Source organism: Sturnira hondurensis, unplaced genomic scaffold, assembly GCF_014824575.4.
Source record: "Sturnira hondurensis isolate 20B ecotype Veracruz unplaced genomic scaffold, ASM1482457v3 Scaffold0004136, whole genome shotgun sequence".
NCBI lineage: Eukaryota > Metazoa > Chordata > Mammalia > Chiroptera > Phyllostomidae > Sturnira > Sturnira hondurensis.
The window spans coordinates 45539375-45555652 of record NW_028076767.1 but is presented as its reverse complement, the minus strand read 5'-3'; the positions used below and the strand labels follow the sequence as shown (position 1 = coordinate 45555652).

The following is a 16278-nucleotide window of genomic DNA, read 5'->3' as shown; positions in this document are numbered from 1 at the left end:
ACAATTGCATTCATTTTCCCCAGTGGACAAAATAACTAACTACAACTTTTATACTTTTTTAAATCAGATCCACTCATCAGATAATGAGACAGCTTATGGGCACAAAAAATATCCTGACTACATAGCCATATACTAGAAGGGCCCCTACTCAAGTAGATACTCATAAGATGTGCGGTATATATTATAAATAATGAGGTTATTGGGTGTGGCCTATAAGAACACTTATCTTCCAATTGAAGTGGTGTTTTGCATTAGCAGTCCTGTTACTTCCATTTTTCATTATAATACTCCTGCCACCTACCATGAGATGTGAGTGGTAATGACAATGGGGAGGAGGAAGACTGGTAGGCTAGCATGGACCACTGTCAAAGGAAAAAGGCATTCCATAGTTCTAGAAGCTACCTTGGAACCTAGCATTTGTAGGCTCTGTGAAGACCATGTGGTTTCCCGCAATCCTGTGAACCAGACTATTGTTTTTTCTCTACATTGTTGCAAGATCCTATAAGTCATAATTACTGAAGGGAATCTTGCTGACAGTAACAAAACTCATCTTAAGTCTAAAAGAATCTTCAGTAAAGGTGGGCAAAACTAACGGTTGACAATTCATAAAAGAATTTACTATGGAGCCATAGGAGTTAGAGGCAGAGCATTAAAAGACATTAAGACATCAAAGCCAAATGTGGTCAAACTTTACAACTCATCTATGGTCAGGCCTTCTAATCAGCATTCCATCTGCAAACCTAGGACACTGTCACTGTGATTTATACCAAAATGTGTGCATGTAACTGTAAAGAAAACTGTGATCAATGCAAGTTAGCTCAGCTCCATTTGGTACCCTGGGAGCTATTTAACTTGTTTCCAAATGATTTAAGATGCCAATGCTTTCTTTACTCTCATTTAAATGCAACCCAGGAGGGAAAAAATAAGTCATTTAGGTAAGCAAATCACCATGTTTTTAGACACAATTGCATGTCAGTATTTCAGCAAGCTGCTCACAACACAATCTTATCCAGATTCTTCAGTAGCATCAGGAATGAGCCAAGGGAAAAAAAGTCAGTAGGAAATATGATCCCTTGTACCACTATACTGAACAGGGGCGTCCCCACTCCGCCAAACAAGCAAGAGGGTACATGTTCACAGTGTGCTTCAGTCGAGGCTGCTGGCACTTAAGACACGGAATTTGGAGTGTTTTAGACCCTATAGCCCAGGTTTCCAGATGAGTGGTCCTTTTTCTCTTCTGTCAGAGCCCTTGTCAAAAGCAACTCTGAAAGCTCAGTCAGGGGGAAAAAGAGAGGGAGAGAGGAGAAGAGGAAGAAAAGCTAAATGAAATCAATAAAAGTCTCCTGGGGCAGGTAAGTCAGCTGCTAGATCATAGTAATAAAGAAGGAAGAGCTCAGAAAGCTCAGAAATAACCTAGATCAGATTTCAGACCTGACATAATAATTCCACTCCCTAGATCCTAGCCTAGGTTGTCAGAATATATCCAAGACTAAGGATACTAGATATTTACTGGGCTCAGGAGAACCAAACATCAGTAAACATAACTCTTGAGCAAGTAGGGAAAAATATAAAGATTTATTCACTTCCTCATACAAAGACTAAAATCTATAGATCACATCCACATGAGTTAAATGTAGACAAACCACATTTAAATGCAAGTTCACTAAAAGGGGGGGGGGGTGCAGGAAGACAGCTCCTGAATGTCTTCACATTGTCAGCATTCAAACTGCCACCTCTCGGCAATGTCCGCGTGGGCTTCCTTGGGGGAGGAGTCATCCCACAAGAGTGCATTTTCTAGAAAACATTTATCTGCCTCTTTAATCTCTACCATCTGTAGTCATAATGCCAAGTTTCTGGTCCTTCCACATCCTTCACAGAAGATAACCTTGTCTGGCTTCCTCGGGACCACCACCAAGAGCACAGGGTTCTGCCCCCTGCTCTACCCCAGCAGTGCCTCAGGGCCTGCAAAGGGGCTGCTGCCCACGGCCCCATAAGCCCTGCTGTTCTGATCTTGTGCCAGCTTCGTAGATATTTCTCTTCTCCATCCCTAGCAGGATGTAAGCCAATGTCCTCGTTTCCTCATCATGCATATCTGACCTTGGCACATGCACTATCCCCTCTTGGCTCCAGTTCCATGTGTCCGAGTGCCTAGTGCATGTTTTCACCTGGGGAAGTGCTACTACACCAAACTCACCTTCCACCTGGAGCGAAGTCCCTTCTGGACTCCCCTACTTTTGTTAATGCTCTTATTATTATTCTCCCAGTCCCTCAGGATTGAAACCTACACATCATTTGCTTCTTTATTTTCCTCTATGTGTAAAAAGTTGCTAAGAGGGGATAGTGAGAGGCACTAAAGAAAATAGAAACCGTTAGAATGGCCCATTTTGAATGAAACTATGAGAAATCGAACACCAAATATTACAGGAGAGGTCCCCAAGACTGGCAGACTGTGAGCTCAATCTGTTTGACTGACACAGTGTTAGAAGTTTAAAATTTCTTTCCAGCATTGAAAAATCAAAACACTTCTTATGAAAATCCAGATTTCCAACTTCTTTCAAACAAAAGAGCAAGGGAGGTGTGGCCCTCCTGCCCCTCCCGCGCGACGCAGGATGCTGGAGCCACGCCCCCGGTTCACCTCCCCTGCCTCTGCCCATTGTTTCACTGACTCTGAGCCTAAGTGCCCAGCCGCAGTCATCATCACTCTTACACCATTAGTTTCCTCTTCGCACAGAGAAGAAAGTGAAGCATTTCTTATCCCCAAGCCTCTACTCCAAATCGAAAACCAAGAAAGTCATCTGCTTCAAGAAAAAACTGTGCTTACACCCCGCCCTCCTCACTCATCTCCCTGGGCCACTGAGGAAGGTCACAGCGCATCTGCCACTCGAGCCCCAGGCCCTTTCATCTCCACGAGCCCTATCCTTCATAAAAATATTTGAAGTTATAGTTGATGACAACACTGATAGAAAGGCAGATACACCTAGTAATATTACATATTAAACTACTTTCTTTCACTTAAAATTTCTCCTTTCCTCCTTGTGATTTTTAAAAAATCGGAACATGTCACGGCCCCCTAAAAGGACCCTGAGCCAAAGGCAGTGTTGCCACCACGCCCACCGGATAAATCAGCTCTGCCCCAATGGGTGGTTGAGGTTTACAGGGAAGTTTTTAATCCCCATTCACCTGTAGGAGCCGGGGACACACTGTCCGTTGCTACAGGTGAAATCGTTTTCAGAGCAAGATCCCCAGGTGCAGTTCTGCCGCTCATCATAGCCATCCGTGCAGTCCCTGTCGCCATCGCAGACCCAGGACTGGGGGATGCACCTCCTGGAAGGAGGCACGTTGTTCACGCAGAGAAACTCAGAACTCGAGCAGTTGTGTTTCTCTGAAACAAAGCACGTGAGGATCAGAAACCACACAAAAGCACGTTCTAGCAGTCAGAGTCTTTCTAACCCAGTATAGTCTAAGAGGGGAAAGGAAATGAGAAAACAGGTTAAAAATCGATTATGGTTCTGATGGGTCATAATAAAAATTCCTCCAAAAATTCCATTGTAATTGTTTTGGACTTTGGATTTTTTTCAGAAAAAAGAAACAGTAAAAACCTCACTTGGTTTTCCATAACAATAAGATCCTACTCTTCCCTTAGGGCTTCAGAAAAAGACTCTCCATTTTGTTAACTGGACACCAAAACATGCCTCACATTTGGTAACATTTTTTAGCTTACACAGTGTCACCACACAAACACACATGAGATAGGTACTTGTATGTGAATTCTACAGACGAGGAATTGAAACTCAGAATGGTTAACTAGGTGGTTCACAGTCACAGAACTTTTTAAAGAGCCAGGGCTTCAAACCTAGGTCTGTTTTCCCCCAAATCTAGTACTTTTTAAAATCTACGTTAAGCTACCATCCTAAGTACAAATAAGGTATAGAGGAGAAAAGACACACCAACAAGGGTTATCAGAACCCATGGCACTGTCAGGAAAGAGATGAGATGTAAATTTTACAAGCATTGATGCCCCAGAATAAAAGAAGAGCTATTTCGCTTCATCTTGTGGTGGGTGAATAGGAGACCAAGGAAAGGCGTCCTGGTGAAGGGAGCTAGGAGTTCCTGCTTGTGCAGCTGCCAACCACGGTTTCGGGGAGGAGTATCTGTGGAGCTAAGGACGACCAAAGTCCCCGACACAGGAGGTAACGATCAAATGCGAACAGTGGGGGGCCGTTGTTTTCACGGTTCTACCTCGGAAAGACAACTTTTCTGAGACACTTTAGCTAAGAGCTGGCAATGCTCTGTTGGTAAGGAAAAATGGTGCTCCTCAGCGTGTTCAGTAACCCTTCTCCAAACAACAGCTCTAAGGTAACAGATGAAACTAGAGGCATAATTAATTGCTATACGGTTAAAGCCGCTATTAATGTTAAGTGTGGCCAACTGAGCTCTCTTTATCTGCTCTAGAAATGTGGGACACTGTTTCTCTCAGCTAAATGTCACTTAAAGGTATTTAAGTACATGAGAGCAAAAAATCCCACAGTGGAAAAATGACAGTAACTTTCTATCAGTGTGTGTTTGCTTAAAGAGGAACTGCCTGACAATCACACACTCCAAAGACAGGAAAATGAATCTAGTGAGTTTCCCTGGACTGTGACTTGGCGGAGGAATGAACCAGTTTTACTCACCACAATGGTGTCTTTCATCCTCATCGCTCATGTCCCCACAGTCGTTATCACCGTCACAGATCCAGTCTGCTTGGATGCACCTCCCAGTGTCACACTTGAACTCATCACTCAGGCATGTTGACTCGCTGTACACTGAAAACGGAAATAAAAAGTACTCTTGTTGCAGCAAATATTTGTAGCCCCCAAATCATGGGAGAAGGCTGCTCTAGGCATCTGATGCAAATTCTTTCATCGTATCCCCATATACTTCTACTAAACAGGGACCCATAAGCCAGGGACCCCGCAAAATGAGCCTAAGGCAAGAGAAAAGTTAATTTTATAAAAAACACAGCACAAGGATGACAGTAAGAAGAAACAGGACCTTTAATAAGCTGGTGAAAAGAAGTGCAGGTAGATACAGGCTTTGGAAGAGACGTCTTTTTTGAAACAGCAATACCGCTCCTAAAAATCTAGCCCACAAAAATCTTGCCACATCATATGCACAAAGAGAATTCTAGAAGGATGCTGAAGGGGTTCCAAACAGGCCTCTGTAAGATGTACTTCTTTGACATATGAGTTATTTTGAGCTGAAGACAATCAAGACCCTATGGGCCCAAGAGAAACTTTTTCCTCTCCCTTAAACAATTTAAATTGGGCAGGGGGTGTCTTGCCCATAATGCAAGTATTCACCAGAAATAACATTTTGTGACCTATCAATGAGGCAGAGTAAAACTTCTAATTCCCAAATATCTGTTCTTCTTATCATCCTGCAAATGAGCTTCCTCCTTCTCGATCCCCGAGAAAATTTACCTCCCATCCTTAGCTCAGAATGCCTTACACATCTCAGTTCAGCTTTCTGTCTCTGAACCTCTCACGTGTGTGGAGTATCTGACTCTTTCCTGCATATGGGATGCCCATATGTAAGCATGTAATTAAGTCTGGTTATTTTCAGTTAATAACCTGCATTATGTACATTTGATCATTACACCAGCCAAAAGAACCTGTAAAGAGAGAGGAAAATTCCTTCCTCTCCCACAATGTTCATCCCAGCATTATTTTTCAAAGGGAGAAAAATGGAAATAACCTAAATGTCCATCCGTGAGGAAATGGGTAAAAACACATGGTGCGTCCCTATTGTAGAGTAACATTCAGCAGTGCAAAGAAATGAGGTGGATCGGTATTTGCTCACATGTCGACATGCTGTTCAGCTAAAAAAAAAAGTGGGGGCAAGTGGCAGAAAATGTATATATAGTAAGATCTCATTTGTGTTTTAAAACCTACTTATCAGGGTGTGTAGATAAATGTAAGAAGACACTCCCCCTTAATTGTGATTATCTCTGGGGAGCGAGAGTTTTAAAGAAGGGTGAAGAAATGGGAATTTTACTCTTTTGTATACATCTTATTATTTCTTTAAAATAATATCACTGCCTGTTGTGGGAAGGTATTGATATATAGATTCTGTATTTATCTTCACATAGCTATCTCTGTGACCTTGGTTCCTATAGATATGGAGACTACTTATCCTCCACATATTTTAACCAGTAGTTCATATATTTAAACCAATTTATAATACTATTCTACTCATGTTACTCCACTTATGAATCCTCAAAACACTATGTGCCGTTTGTTCTCTACAAAACTTTCCATGTTGGGGGTGGGGGAAATAACTTGGCAAAGGCTCCAAATAATTACTCTCCAACTATTAGTCACTGAATTTAAACCTGAGAGAAAAGAGGAATAGAAAATCCTCTGAATTCAAATTATGCAAATGGTCCAAAGAAAACCACCACAAAATAAAAAGGTTTATATACGATGGCACTACTGCAGTGATATTTATAATAAAGGAAAAATAGAAGCAATCTAAATGCTCAAAATAGAGGCAATCGACTCAATGAGAATCAGTGGAATATCATGGGGCTATTAAAAAGGGGTGTAAAGACACTACCACAAGGGTCAGCAAACTCTCTCTTAATCAGCCCACAAATATTTCAGGCTTAGAGGTCACATGTTCTTTGTCTCACCCACTTGACATTGCCATTGCAGCACCTAAGCTATTACAGACAAAATAATGGAATGTTTGACCACATTCTACAATAATAAAACTTTTTTTAAAGACAGGAAGTTGGCCCGTTGCCACCGTTTGCCGACTACTATACAGCAATATCAAAATCAATGTAAAATATTTTATCTCTGTATTTTTATAATTATGTAAAAAATGTGCATGGATATAGATTAGACTTTGCGAATGTAAACAGCAGCCTCCAAATAGACAAATAAGCACAAACAACTCCAGGAATACAAAAGCATCCTCAGAACTTCTTGGAAAGCTCAGACATGAGACAGCAAATGGTGGCAAACAGGCAGAAGACGAAGAGGATATGTGCCCATAACATGCCCCAGGCTCATGTCTGTGATGAGCCTACCGTCTGTATCCTCCCACAGTCTTGTGGGTCAGAATTCAGCCAATTCAAAGCCAACCATAATTAGTCGAGTTCTACAAGCCAGGCACCATATTAGATGCATCACCAAAATAAAAATAATCTCATTGCATCAGCATCAGTCAGCAACCTCCATATCCTGCTAGCAGCCCACACCCCCTGCCCTGCACGAACATGTTCTTAATGACTGCCTGCTGAGAGGTTGCAGCACCGCAGCAGAGAGCAGCAGCAGGGAGTGCAAACCTTCAGCAGCTGTGACTGTCCTCTGTGTCTGGAGGAGCTGGAAGCATTTCTCTAGCTGCACTGTAATGCTTTCCATGCTTGCTCGCTCTCTTACCACAAGTAGCAGGTTCATCAGAGCCATCAAGACAATCTCTTTCTTGATCACAGTACCAATGGCTAGGAATACAGGGTCCAGAGGTGCAGTGGAACTCATTGCTGCTGCACGTGTGCACGGCTGTCGGAAGAGGGAAAGATGATAAAACCCATGAGCAAAACTCCCGTGTGTTCCCACCAGTCTTCACAATCTGCCTGTATCTCTGAACTGAACAAGCAGTTGCCAAGAAAGGAAGACCAAGGCATGGTCTTTCAGAAAAATGGAATTTTGCATATTCCCTTTCCATAAAGAGGAAGGAATATGAGGGAGAGTGAAAGCAAACAATACTGCCCCAACTTTCCGAGATATTCTTTCCTAGATTTGATAAATTCCAAAATAAATTGTATGTGTTAGAAACACCAAAGAACTGTCCTTTTGATACATAAAGGACTTGCTTCTCTGTTATAACATAAAATTAAATAAATTCTATTGAAATAATAATTAAAAGCAAAAACAGCAATCTGACCATATCTGAGCTCACGTCACACACAACCTTTAGTTATGTTAGACCATGATTCTAGAGGCTTTAGCAAAGTTCTGCTCTTGTTCATCCTTGTTATATGTGGCTTTTATTTGAGTAAAATGATTCCTCCTATGTTTAAACACTGGTTCTTTTCTCAAGTAACCTTAGGTAGCTCTGGTCAAATGTATTTTCCACATTGTTATGTGGTTACAAGCCAGAATCAAGCCTTACCATTCTTCTGGTCTATAAGGCTCCCTAGCTTTGGCCCATGATATCTGATAATTTGCCAGGGGAAAAAGCACTGCTATGGAAGCAGAGTTCCTGAAATGTCAGTAGTAGCTCCAATTTGTACGTCCCTAGCTGATGGCTGCATCTGAATTCTGCGTCTTCTTGTGGTTGTTACTACAACTGACTCTTACTCTTGAACTGTAGTCTGGCTTGGTGACAAACAAACTCTTAAATCATGTATCTATTTACACTAATTCTCTCAAAGTTATCAAGCTTAAGGAAGGCCTTTTAATTTGAACCACAAATATAAGAAATTGTTTAATTGAACCAAATTGCTAAATATGAAATGAGGGTTTCTGAAATTTAAACATACTTAAAATTAGAAAAAAATTTTTCAGTTACTAATGGTTGCTACAATCATATTAAAAATAAATGCAAGGGTGTAATGTGCAAGTTTTGCCTGGAGTTCCTGAAGACAAAAGGCCTTCAACCCCAGCAGAAATGGCTGTGCGGCTGAGGGAGGTCACACACCAGAGCAGGTCTCTAGAGGAAATTCTTGGAGACGGGCCTCCAGCCAGGGAACAGAGAGAAGGGGCTTCTTATGCCCCTCCTATTACACCCTAAAGTAATGCCTACTGCAGCTCCTTACAATGGCAGTCAGAATGACAAATTAAAGTTTGCCCAAAATCCCAGGCCATATATCTTTGCATTAGCTGAAGATGTGCATCCCTGGAACCACAGAAAGAGAAGCAGGCTCATATTACCGCAAAAAGTGGGGTTTTCATCACTCATATCTCCACAGTCATTGTCTCCATCACACAAGTAAGAACGCAGAATACAAATATTTGTAGAGTGACACTTCGTGAATCCAGACTGGCAAGTGCGATCAGCTTGAAAAAGACAACCAGACACACATTTGCAATATATCCACCACGTATATACCATCAAGAAAGCCCACAGTGACGGGTCTAGTGTGGAATTCCAGCCACCAGAGGGGAGTCATTTTCAAAGCTATCACAGAGGCACGATCCATTACATCTAAGTTACACCACAGATTCTAGAGTAAAAAGAGGTGTTTCCAGCTGAAACTGCATGGGGAGGTGGGGAGGCTTGCTTTGTAGTTTAAATCATCTTCATTATTTAATAGCATCAACAAGAGGCCCAACTCTTGGGACTCTTTTGTAAGTAGAGTTACATAAAACTCTAAATAATTAGAGTTACACAAAAACCCCCAACTCTACATAAACTATGGCATATCCACACAATGGGGCAATGTGTAGCTATAAGAAGAAATAAAGAAGATCTCTCTCTATCTGTAAGGAATGATGATTTGATCTCTAGGACCTATTAGCAGTAAGAAAGCACAATGCGAAACAGCAGACTATCTTTTGTGTAAGAAAAACAATAGTGTGTGTGTGTGTGTGTGTGTGTGTGTGTGTGTAAAGACAGGGAGACAGATATGCTTATATTAACAACAATAAAAAGTAATGAAAAGTGTCGCCCCAATGGATAGATTCAGTACGGAGGGGACAGGACACAATGAGGACAGGGATGCAAGACTTCTGTTACTACACCTAGTCAAGTAATTTTGACTTTAAAACCATGTACATTCCTGTGAATAAATAAAAACAAAATAAAAATGGAAAAAAAGAAAAGCAATTCCTAAATTTGGAAATAGTTAACAAACAAAGTTAATGGTGAATCAAGTTGACAGCCAACCCATACGGAGAAAAAGATTCAAATATCTTTGAAACCAAGATTTTGAACTGGTTTCAAAATCTAGGGATTATATATACCCCTAGAAGGATATAATCTGAGGATATGTAGGACCTCAAGTCTTAAATTATACTTAGTAGACTTATTGGTATAGTTTGTGTGGGCATTTGAAATTATTTTAGAATAAAGCAAATAAGCCTTTATACTAATGCATTAGAAATCAAGATTTTCAGCTTAGAGAAGGAAGAGATGTGATTATAAAATCTAAGTGAAACACCTATAATTTTAAATTAAAAGGGAAAATACTGATATGAATTTACTTTTTCCCTAAAATAAGTACTTCCTACCTTGGTCCAGTGAAAAGGCCTAGAAGCAATGGAAGCCAAATAGGAGTGAGGTACTCCCAGACCATGGCCGTTTTACATACCACAAAGGAACTAAGCCTCCTTGCATTAGAGGTCACTTCCAGGTCTGAGACAGGCACGTACAGGGCTAAGCTATGGAGGACTGACTAGGCCATGTCAAAATAGCAAAGCAGCGAGCGGACTTAGCAGGGCTCCTGCTGGCCTGAGCTAGGAAAACTGAACACTGAGAAGAATAGATTACTTCAGAGCATTAAAACTCATAAATTATATAAAAATCAATGAGTTTAATATAACACTAAAAACAAAAAAACGTCATGCCCGTGGCTCACCAACTCAGTTCCCTGGGAGCTGACATGCACAGGGAAACAACCCAGCATTCACCCTGCAGACTTGTAAGTCAGGGTGACACAGTAGTTGACAAGGGGAGTTTCTTCCTCATGGATCTTCAGCTAATAAGTGTGGAGGGAATAATAGAATTTTTAAATGCCTATTTTGTAATGATGGGTTTATGGAACAACCATCCATTGATGTCTAAACTACTGGGTAAATGGTCGATGGGAACTTCCTAAGGGAAGATTCAGGCTGACTTCTAAATCCATTAATTAATTTTATCATCATGTAAAGCAGAACAACCAAGCACTATGTGCCTCGTGATGAGATGCAAGAGGAATATTCATTTTCACCTGTGTAGTATTCTACCCAAAGAATTGAACTTAATGTATTCAGATCTCTAGGTCTGAATTCCAGTTAGCAAGAAGTAAGAGACTAATTTGCAATTAGTCAAATTCAGAATATGGGACATTCCACAAGACAAATCAATGGCTTTTTTTTTTAAGTGGGAACCATTGTGGCATAAAAAACAACAAAGATTTATAACGATCAATATCAATATGTAGACCTTGCTGGAATCTTATTTTGAATATAGCAACTGTAAAAAGACATTTCAGATAAGTGAGAAGATTTGACTATGGACTCAGTACTGGTATACATTAAGTACTGTTGATTTTGCTAGGCATTACAATGGCATGGTAGTTGTTTTTCAAAATGTCTTTATCAATAATACGCATACCTTAAAATACTCAGAAAAAGGCTGAAGGAGATAGAGACAGATTGGCCATTTGGTGATAAATATGGAAGCTGGGTGATGGGTATCTGATGCTATTCTTCTTGCTTTGGTGTATATTTAAAATTTTCCATGAAAAAGGTTATTTTTAAAAGCACATCCAAATAATATTTTATGCAACTCTACTTACAAAAGCAGCAGAGCTTGTAGATATATCTAAAACGAAAATATATTTGGACTTACACTCTGCTCTTTTGTTTTCACAAGATGCTAAAGTGCAAATCCCAGACATTTCAGAAAAATTAATAAATTATAAAACATTGTACCAGAAAAACTAAAAAGATAAATCATTTTCATTAACACCACACTATACAGTTTTTACACAACAAACATTAACCACAACACATTTGTGCAATAATTTTTTTCTCAGTAACTATTGGTAAAGCTTTAAAACAATCGGGAATTTTGCCAAGTGAACTTTTCATCTGGCAGATATATAAATTAAGGATAAAATATTTAAGGTTAAAATAGTCCACGGTTTTATGGGTCCATAAATTTAGGCAAATAATTCAAATGTTAAGTAGAGTTGCTTTTAAAAATCAGTTAGTAGAATATATTAAATGAAATTTATGTTGTGGATGAATACTGAGTCCGTTGTTTTTCAGAAAGCCCACAATCCAAGACGTCAGACCCCAAAGCAACGACAAGTACTTAAGATGAACTTACGGCAATTTCTCTCATCTGAAGTATTGTTGTCATGGCAGTTATTTACACCATTGCAGACCAAGTCGAGAGATATACACCTTTTATTATTGCAAGTAAATTCCGTGGTGGCATCGCACTCAATGAACTGGCACCCTTCCTCATCACTGTTGTCACCACAGTCATTCTGGTGGTCACAGCGGTAACGATACGGGACACATCGCCCATTGCCACAGGTGAAGGCTGTTGAACTGCAGGTGTGAAACGCTAAGGGGGGAAAAACATCAGAGAAACCTCTTGATTTAAGCATCATCTTCATTTCTCAAAAGATACAACCAAATAGAACAGACACTTAGAGTCTAACTTCCAAGGCAGAAACGGCTGCAAAATGGACAGCATGCAAATTGAGATAACACTTTAAATTAGTCAGATTAAGCAAAATACGATGTATACTTTTTTTTTTTTTAGCAACTGAAGTATTTTAAGCAAATGGTGAAGTCACTCTGTTTCTCTATCACCTCAGTCACCAGGAAGCATGTGAACGCAGTTTCTTCGCAGAGTCTAACACAGAAAGGCAACTAACTTCAGAACTTCCTAAGACAGTCTCCTCCTGTGTTTTACTCCATTCAGGTGCAAGCTGAATACTGGGAGTGATTTCAATAAAATTACTGAATTAATTATCTTTCTGCTACCTCAATTAATAAAATGATAACAATCACCTATTGGAGTCTTTAGTTCCATGATAAGTCATGTTTAACATGCATCAGGCCTTCTGCTGTGGTTTTTATATTGTTTCTCTTGTGCCTCACAAGAATCCTAGTAATGGCTCCATTTCACAGATGAGATGTCTGAGGCTCAGAGAGCTTGAGTAACTCTCCCAGGGCTATGCAGATAGTGTAAACAGCATAGCCAGGATTTTAGCCCAGCACTTTTGCTTTTACCACCACAGAGGGGCTTCCTATTGAAGCTGGTCCATGGCATATACATCAGCTTATACGTGGTTTAGCCCAAACGCGGTCTGGCTTCTCAGAGTACATGCTTCCCAGCTCTAATGGGGTGCTTTGGCACAGACTGAGTACCTAGTCCCACATAGCAGCGTTCTGCACCAAGCAAACACGTGCATAAAGGCAACCTTGGTGCCAGCAAAACTTCCAAGAATCCAACTCACCACAAACACTTTCCAGCTCATCACTGTTGTCACCACAGTCATTTCTGTTGTCACACTTCCACTGCTCCGAGATGCAGCGCCCATTGAGGCAGGTGAAATTGGAACCAACACACCGTATACCATTGTCCACAATGCAGTGCTTGTTGTTGTTGGCCAGGTACCAGCGGCCCTCCTGTGGGCACTGGCACTCGGCACCATTTGGACCTGAAGAAAAGTAGGCCCAGAAAAAGCCAAAGGTCTGTGTAGCAAACACTCATATTTCCCCCCCACAATAGCTCTTGGTGACAGCTTCTAAATTAAATGTGCTATAAGACAAGCCATGGAAATGGCTCCCATCAACCTTTCAATGATATTCTGACTCATTTTTTCATCAAGAAGAACTACCACCAATTAGCAAATATGGCTAATTCACCCCAATCTGTAAACAACTCCTCATCTACACGGAAACAATTACAATGAATCTGCCTTCTCAGCAAAATCTGCAAAGCAATGGTATTAAAAGGCACATCTTCCTATGAATCTGTTGTTCTCAATAAAACCCTAGAAGGACATATTACACATCATATCATTAGAAATATTTCCAACTACAGATAATACCTCCTAAGTGAAAGAACTAAATCTCAAGCCCTGGCTGGTGTAGCTCAGTGGATTGAGCACGGGCCTGCGAACCAGATGATTGCGGTTCGATTCCCAGTCAGGGCACATGCCTGGGTTGCAGGCCAATTCCTGGCAGGGGACACACAATACACTGTGTGTCCCTGGCAGAGGCAACCATACATTGATATTTCTCTCCCTCTCTCCTTCCCTTCCCCTCTAAAGATAAATAAATAAAATCTTTAAAAAACAGAATTAAAACAGAATCTTTTTCTTTAAAAAAAGAATTAAATCTCAAATCCCCATCTTTCTACTTCCATCAAGCTTGTATTAAAAGTGCTTTCATAAGAAATCTTCATATCAAACAGAAAAAAAATATCGAAGGTTCCCTCTCAACATAGAAACTCCCAAATCTACTTTTTCCCACATCAGACAGGTAATGTGTCAGAGCTGTGAAAAGGCTTGGGGGAGGCACATCTCACACAAGAGCGTGAACACGCAGTCATCGCATTTACAAACTACAAAAGGATCTCCCAAATCAATTTTTTGAATTACCCTCAAATCAAGAATTTGAATTTTATTCTCCCACTAGAGCTGAACATTCCCCAGTCATCCCTCAATTGTCATCATTATTATGTCTCTCCATGACTCTATCTTCACAGGCAATGCCTTACCTGGCGCGCAGATGTGGCTGCAGCCCCCGTTAAACTGGTCGCAAGGATTGCTGCACTGCTGCGGGTGGTCCCTCACAACAACGCGGATGCTCATTAGCCGGGATGGAAAACTCGTGGTCATGGCAGTCTGGCCCGACCCGTCGTATCTGTTGGCTCGGTAAATTTTTTTTGTGAACCACTCAGTCCAGTAAATATACTGGCCATTGACGGTCAAGCCAAAAGGACGAAAGATTGTGCTGACGATGACCTCACGCTCCGTGCCCCTTAGAGTGCTGCGTTCAATTTTGCGCCTGAAACAAAGTTTAAAAAAATGCTGGAATCCACAAAGAGTAAGTTCCGCAATGGGCAGCACGATGCCTGGGCCGAACCGTTGCTTTACCCAAGCCCTCAACTTTCTCTTCAAGGGGAGTATGCACAAACAAGACGTGTTTCTGCTGGTAATGAGAGGTCTTAATTTCCTTATCAAACAGTGGCCCATACAAATCATTGATTTCCAAATATTTATATAATCTACAAATAATCCTATAAAAAGGATTATTAGTAATGGGAACATTAGTAACATGAGACTATTATGAAACATTACAATAAAATGTTAATTATAGTTCCCTTCCAACTCCCTTAATGAATTTTTCAATTTGTCATTTACCTTGAGGTATTTTGCTTTAAATGAGAAAAATGAAGAAAAGACCAAGTTGTTAGATACTCAGTGTTGCAGGCCCCAAAACATAAAATAATCAAGAAATATTAAGATTCCTGACATGTAGATACCAGCCACAATAAACAAAATTATCTCATCCCTTCAATTAATCCATTAGGATGATGGAAATGTGAGTAATTTCAGGGGTACTTGGAGAAGTTACATATAAAATTAAAGTTGACAAAAGTATCTAAGAAAAACATTATGAAATTGTCGGAGAAAAAGCTGCTTCAAGAAGGATCTATTTGAGAAGATAACCAAAGTCAAGACTAGAGGAAAACATTTTCATAAGACACTAAACACCAAAGCCCAGAGAAAACTTAGTATCAGTGCGTATTTCGAAGTCATTCATATTTTATGGTAGTTACATGAGTCCTGTAAATCAGGGGTCCCCAGTCCCCGGGCAGGAGACTGGTACCTGCCCTGGCCTGTCAGCAACCAGGCAGCAGAGCAGGAGGCGAGTCGTGGGTGAGTGAGCTCCACCTCCCGTTCCCCTCGTCCCTGCCCCCTGTGGAAAAACTGCCTCCCTTGAGGCAATCCCTGGTACCAAAAAGGTTGGGGCACCACGGCTGCAGATTACAGATTGAGTGATTACATTTATAATTATAGCTGACATTTAATTCATCTAGTAATGCATCTTTAGATGCCTTTTAGTTCCTAATTATTCAATCTCATAACATACATCAACTTTCACAGGTACATCTACCACGCTAGGATATAGATCCTAAACCTGTGATTCTACATTTTATCTATTTGGCATTCTATATGTTCACTCCAGTATGCAAATCTCTCTTCTTCATAAATGGAAAGATCTCTTCTTATCTGTACCCACATGACTGACCAAAGACACATACAAACTAGCATCTGCCCAATAGAGAAGGTCTTCCTCGTGGTCCACAGTGAGCCCAGAGGGCCAGACCAGGCTGCTGTTCACAATGGGTTCCTGGAAGTTTCCTCCCACTGTGGCTCTCTCAATTTTGGCATCGGTACCCCAGGAACTCCAGTAGATGTACCTAGTCATTCAAGAGAAGTCATAATTAATCCATCACAAGGAACTTCATCATCTTTCCCTAAAAAAGAATGACTCCCACCCATACACCATGCCCAAAGGGGATTTACTGAGTCAGCGCATTGACTCCCCA

General features: G+C 40.7%; 1 protein-coding gene and 1 non-coding gene across 2 annotated transcripts in view; both read right to left on the bottom strand.

The window, feature by feature from the left end:
* LRP2 (LDL receptor related protein 2) overlaps nt 1-16278 on the bottom strand; it is a 196075-nt gene that overhangs the window by 58140 nt on the left and 121657 nt on the right. The window contains exons 41-48 of the mRNA XM_037044526.1: nt 15991-16149; nt 14440-14729; nt 13172-13375; nt 12028-12270; nt 8922-9047; nt 7428-7547; nt 4674-4805; nt 3181-3382 (exon numbers count right to left, since the gene is read on the bottom strand). Coding sequence (XP_036900421.1) covers nt 3181-3382; nt 4674-4805; nt 7428-7547; nt 8922-9047; nt 12028-12270; nt 13172-13375; nt 14440-14729; nt 15991-16149 — 1476 coding nt within the window. The remainder of the gene's footprint in view (nt 1-3180; nt 3383-4673; nt 4806-7427; nt 7548-8921; nt 9048-12027; nt 12271-13171; nt 13376-14439; nt 14730-15990; nt 16150-16278) is intronic.
* LOC118986067 (small nucleolar RNA U13) lies at nt 14192-14295 on the bottom strand. Its single transcript, XR_005066297.1, has one exon. It is a non-coding gene; the product is annotated as a small nucleolar RNA U13 (small nucleolar RNA).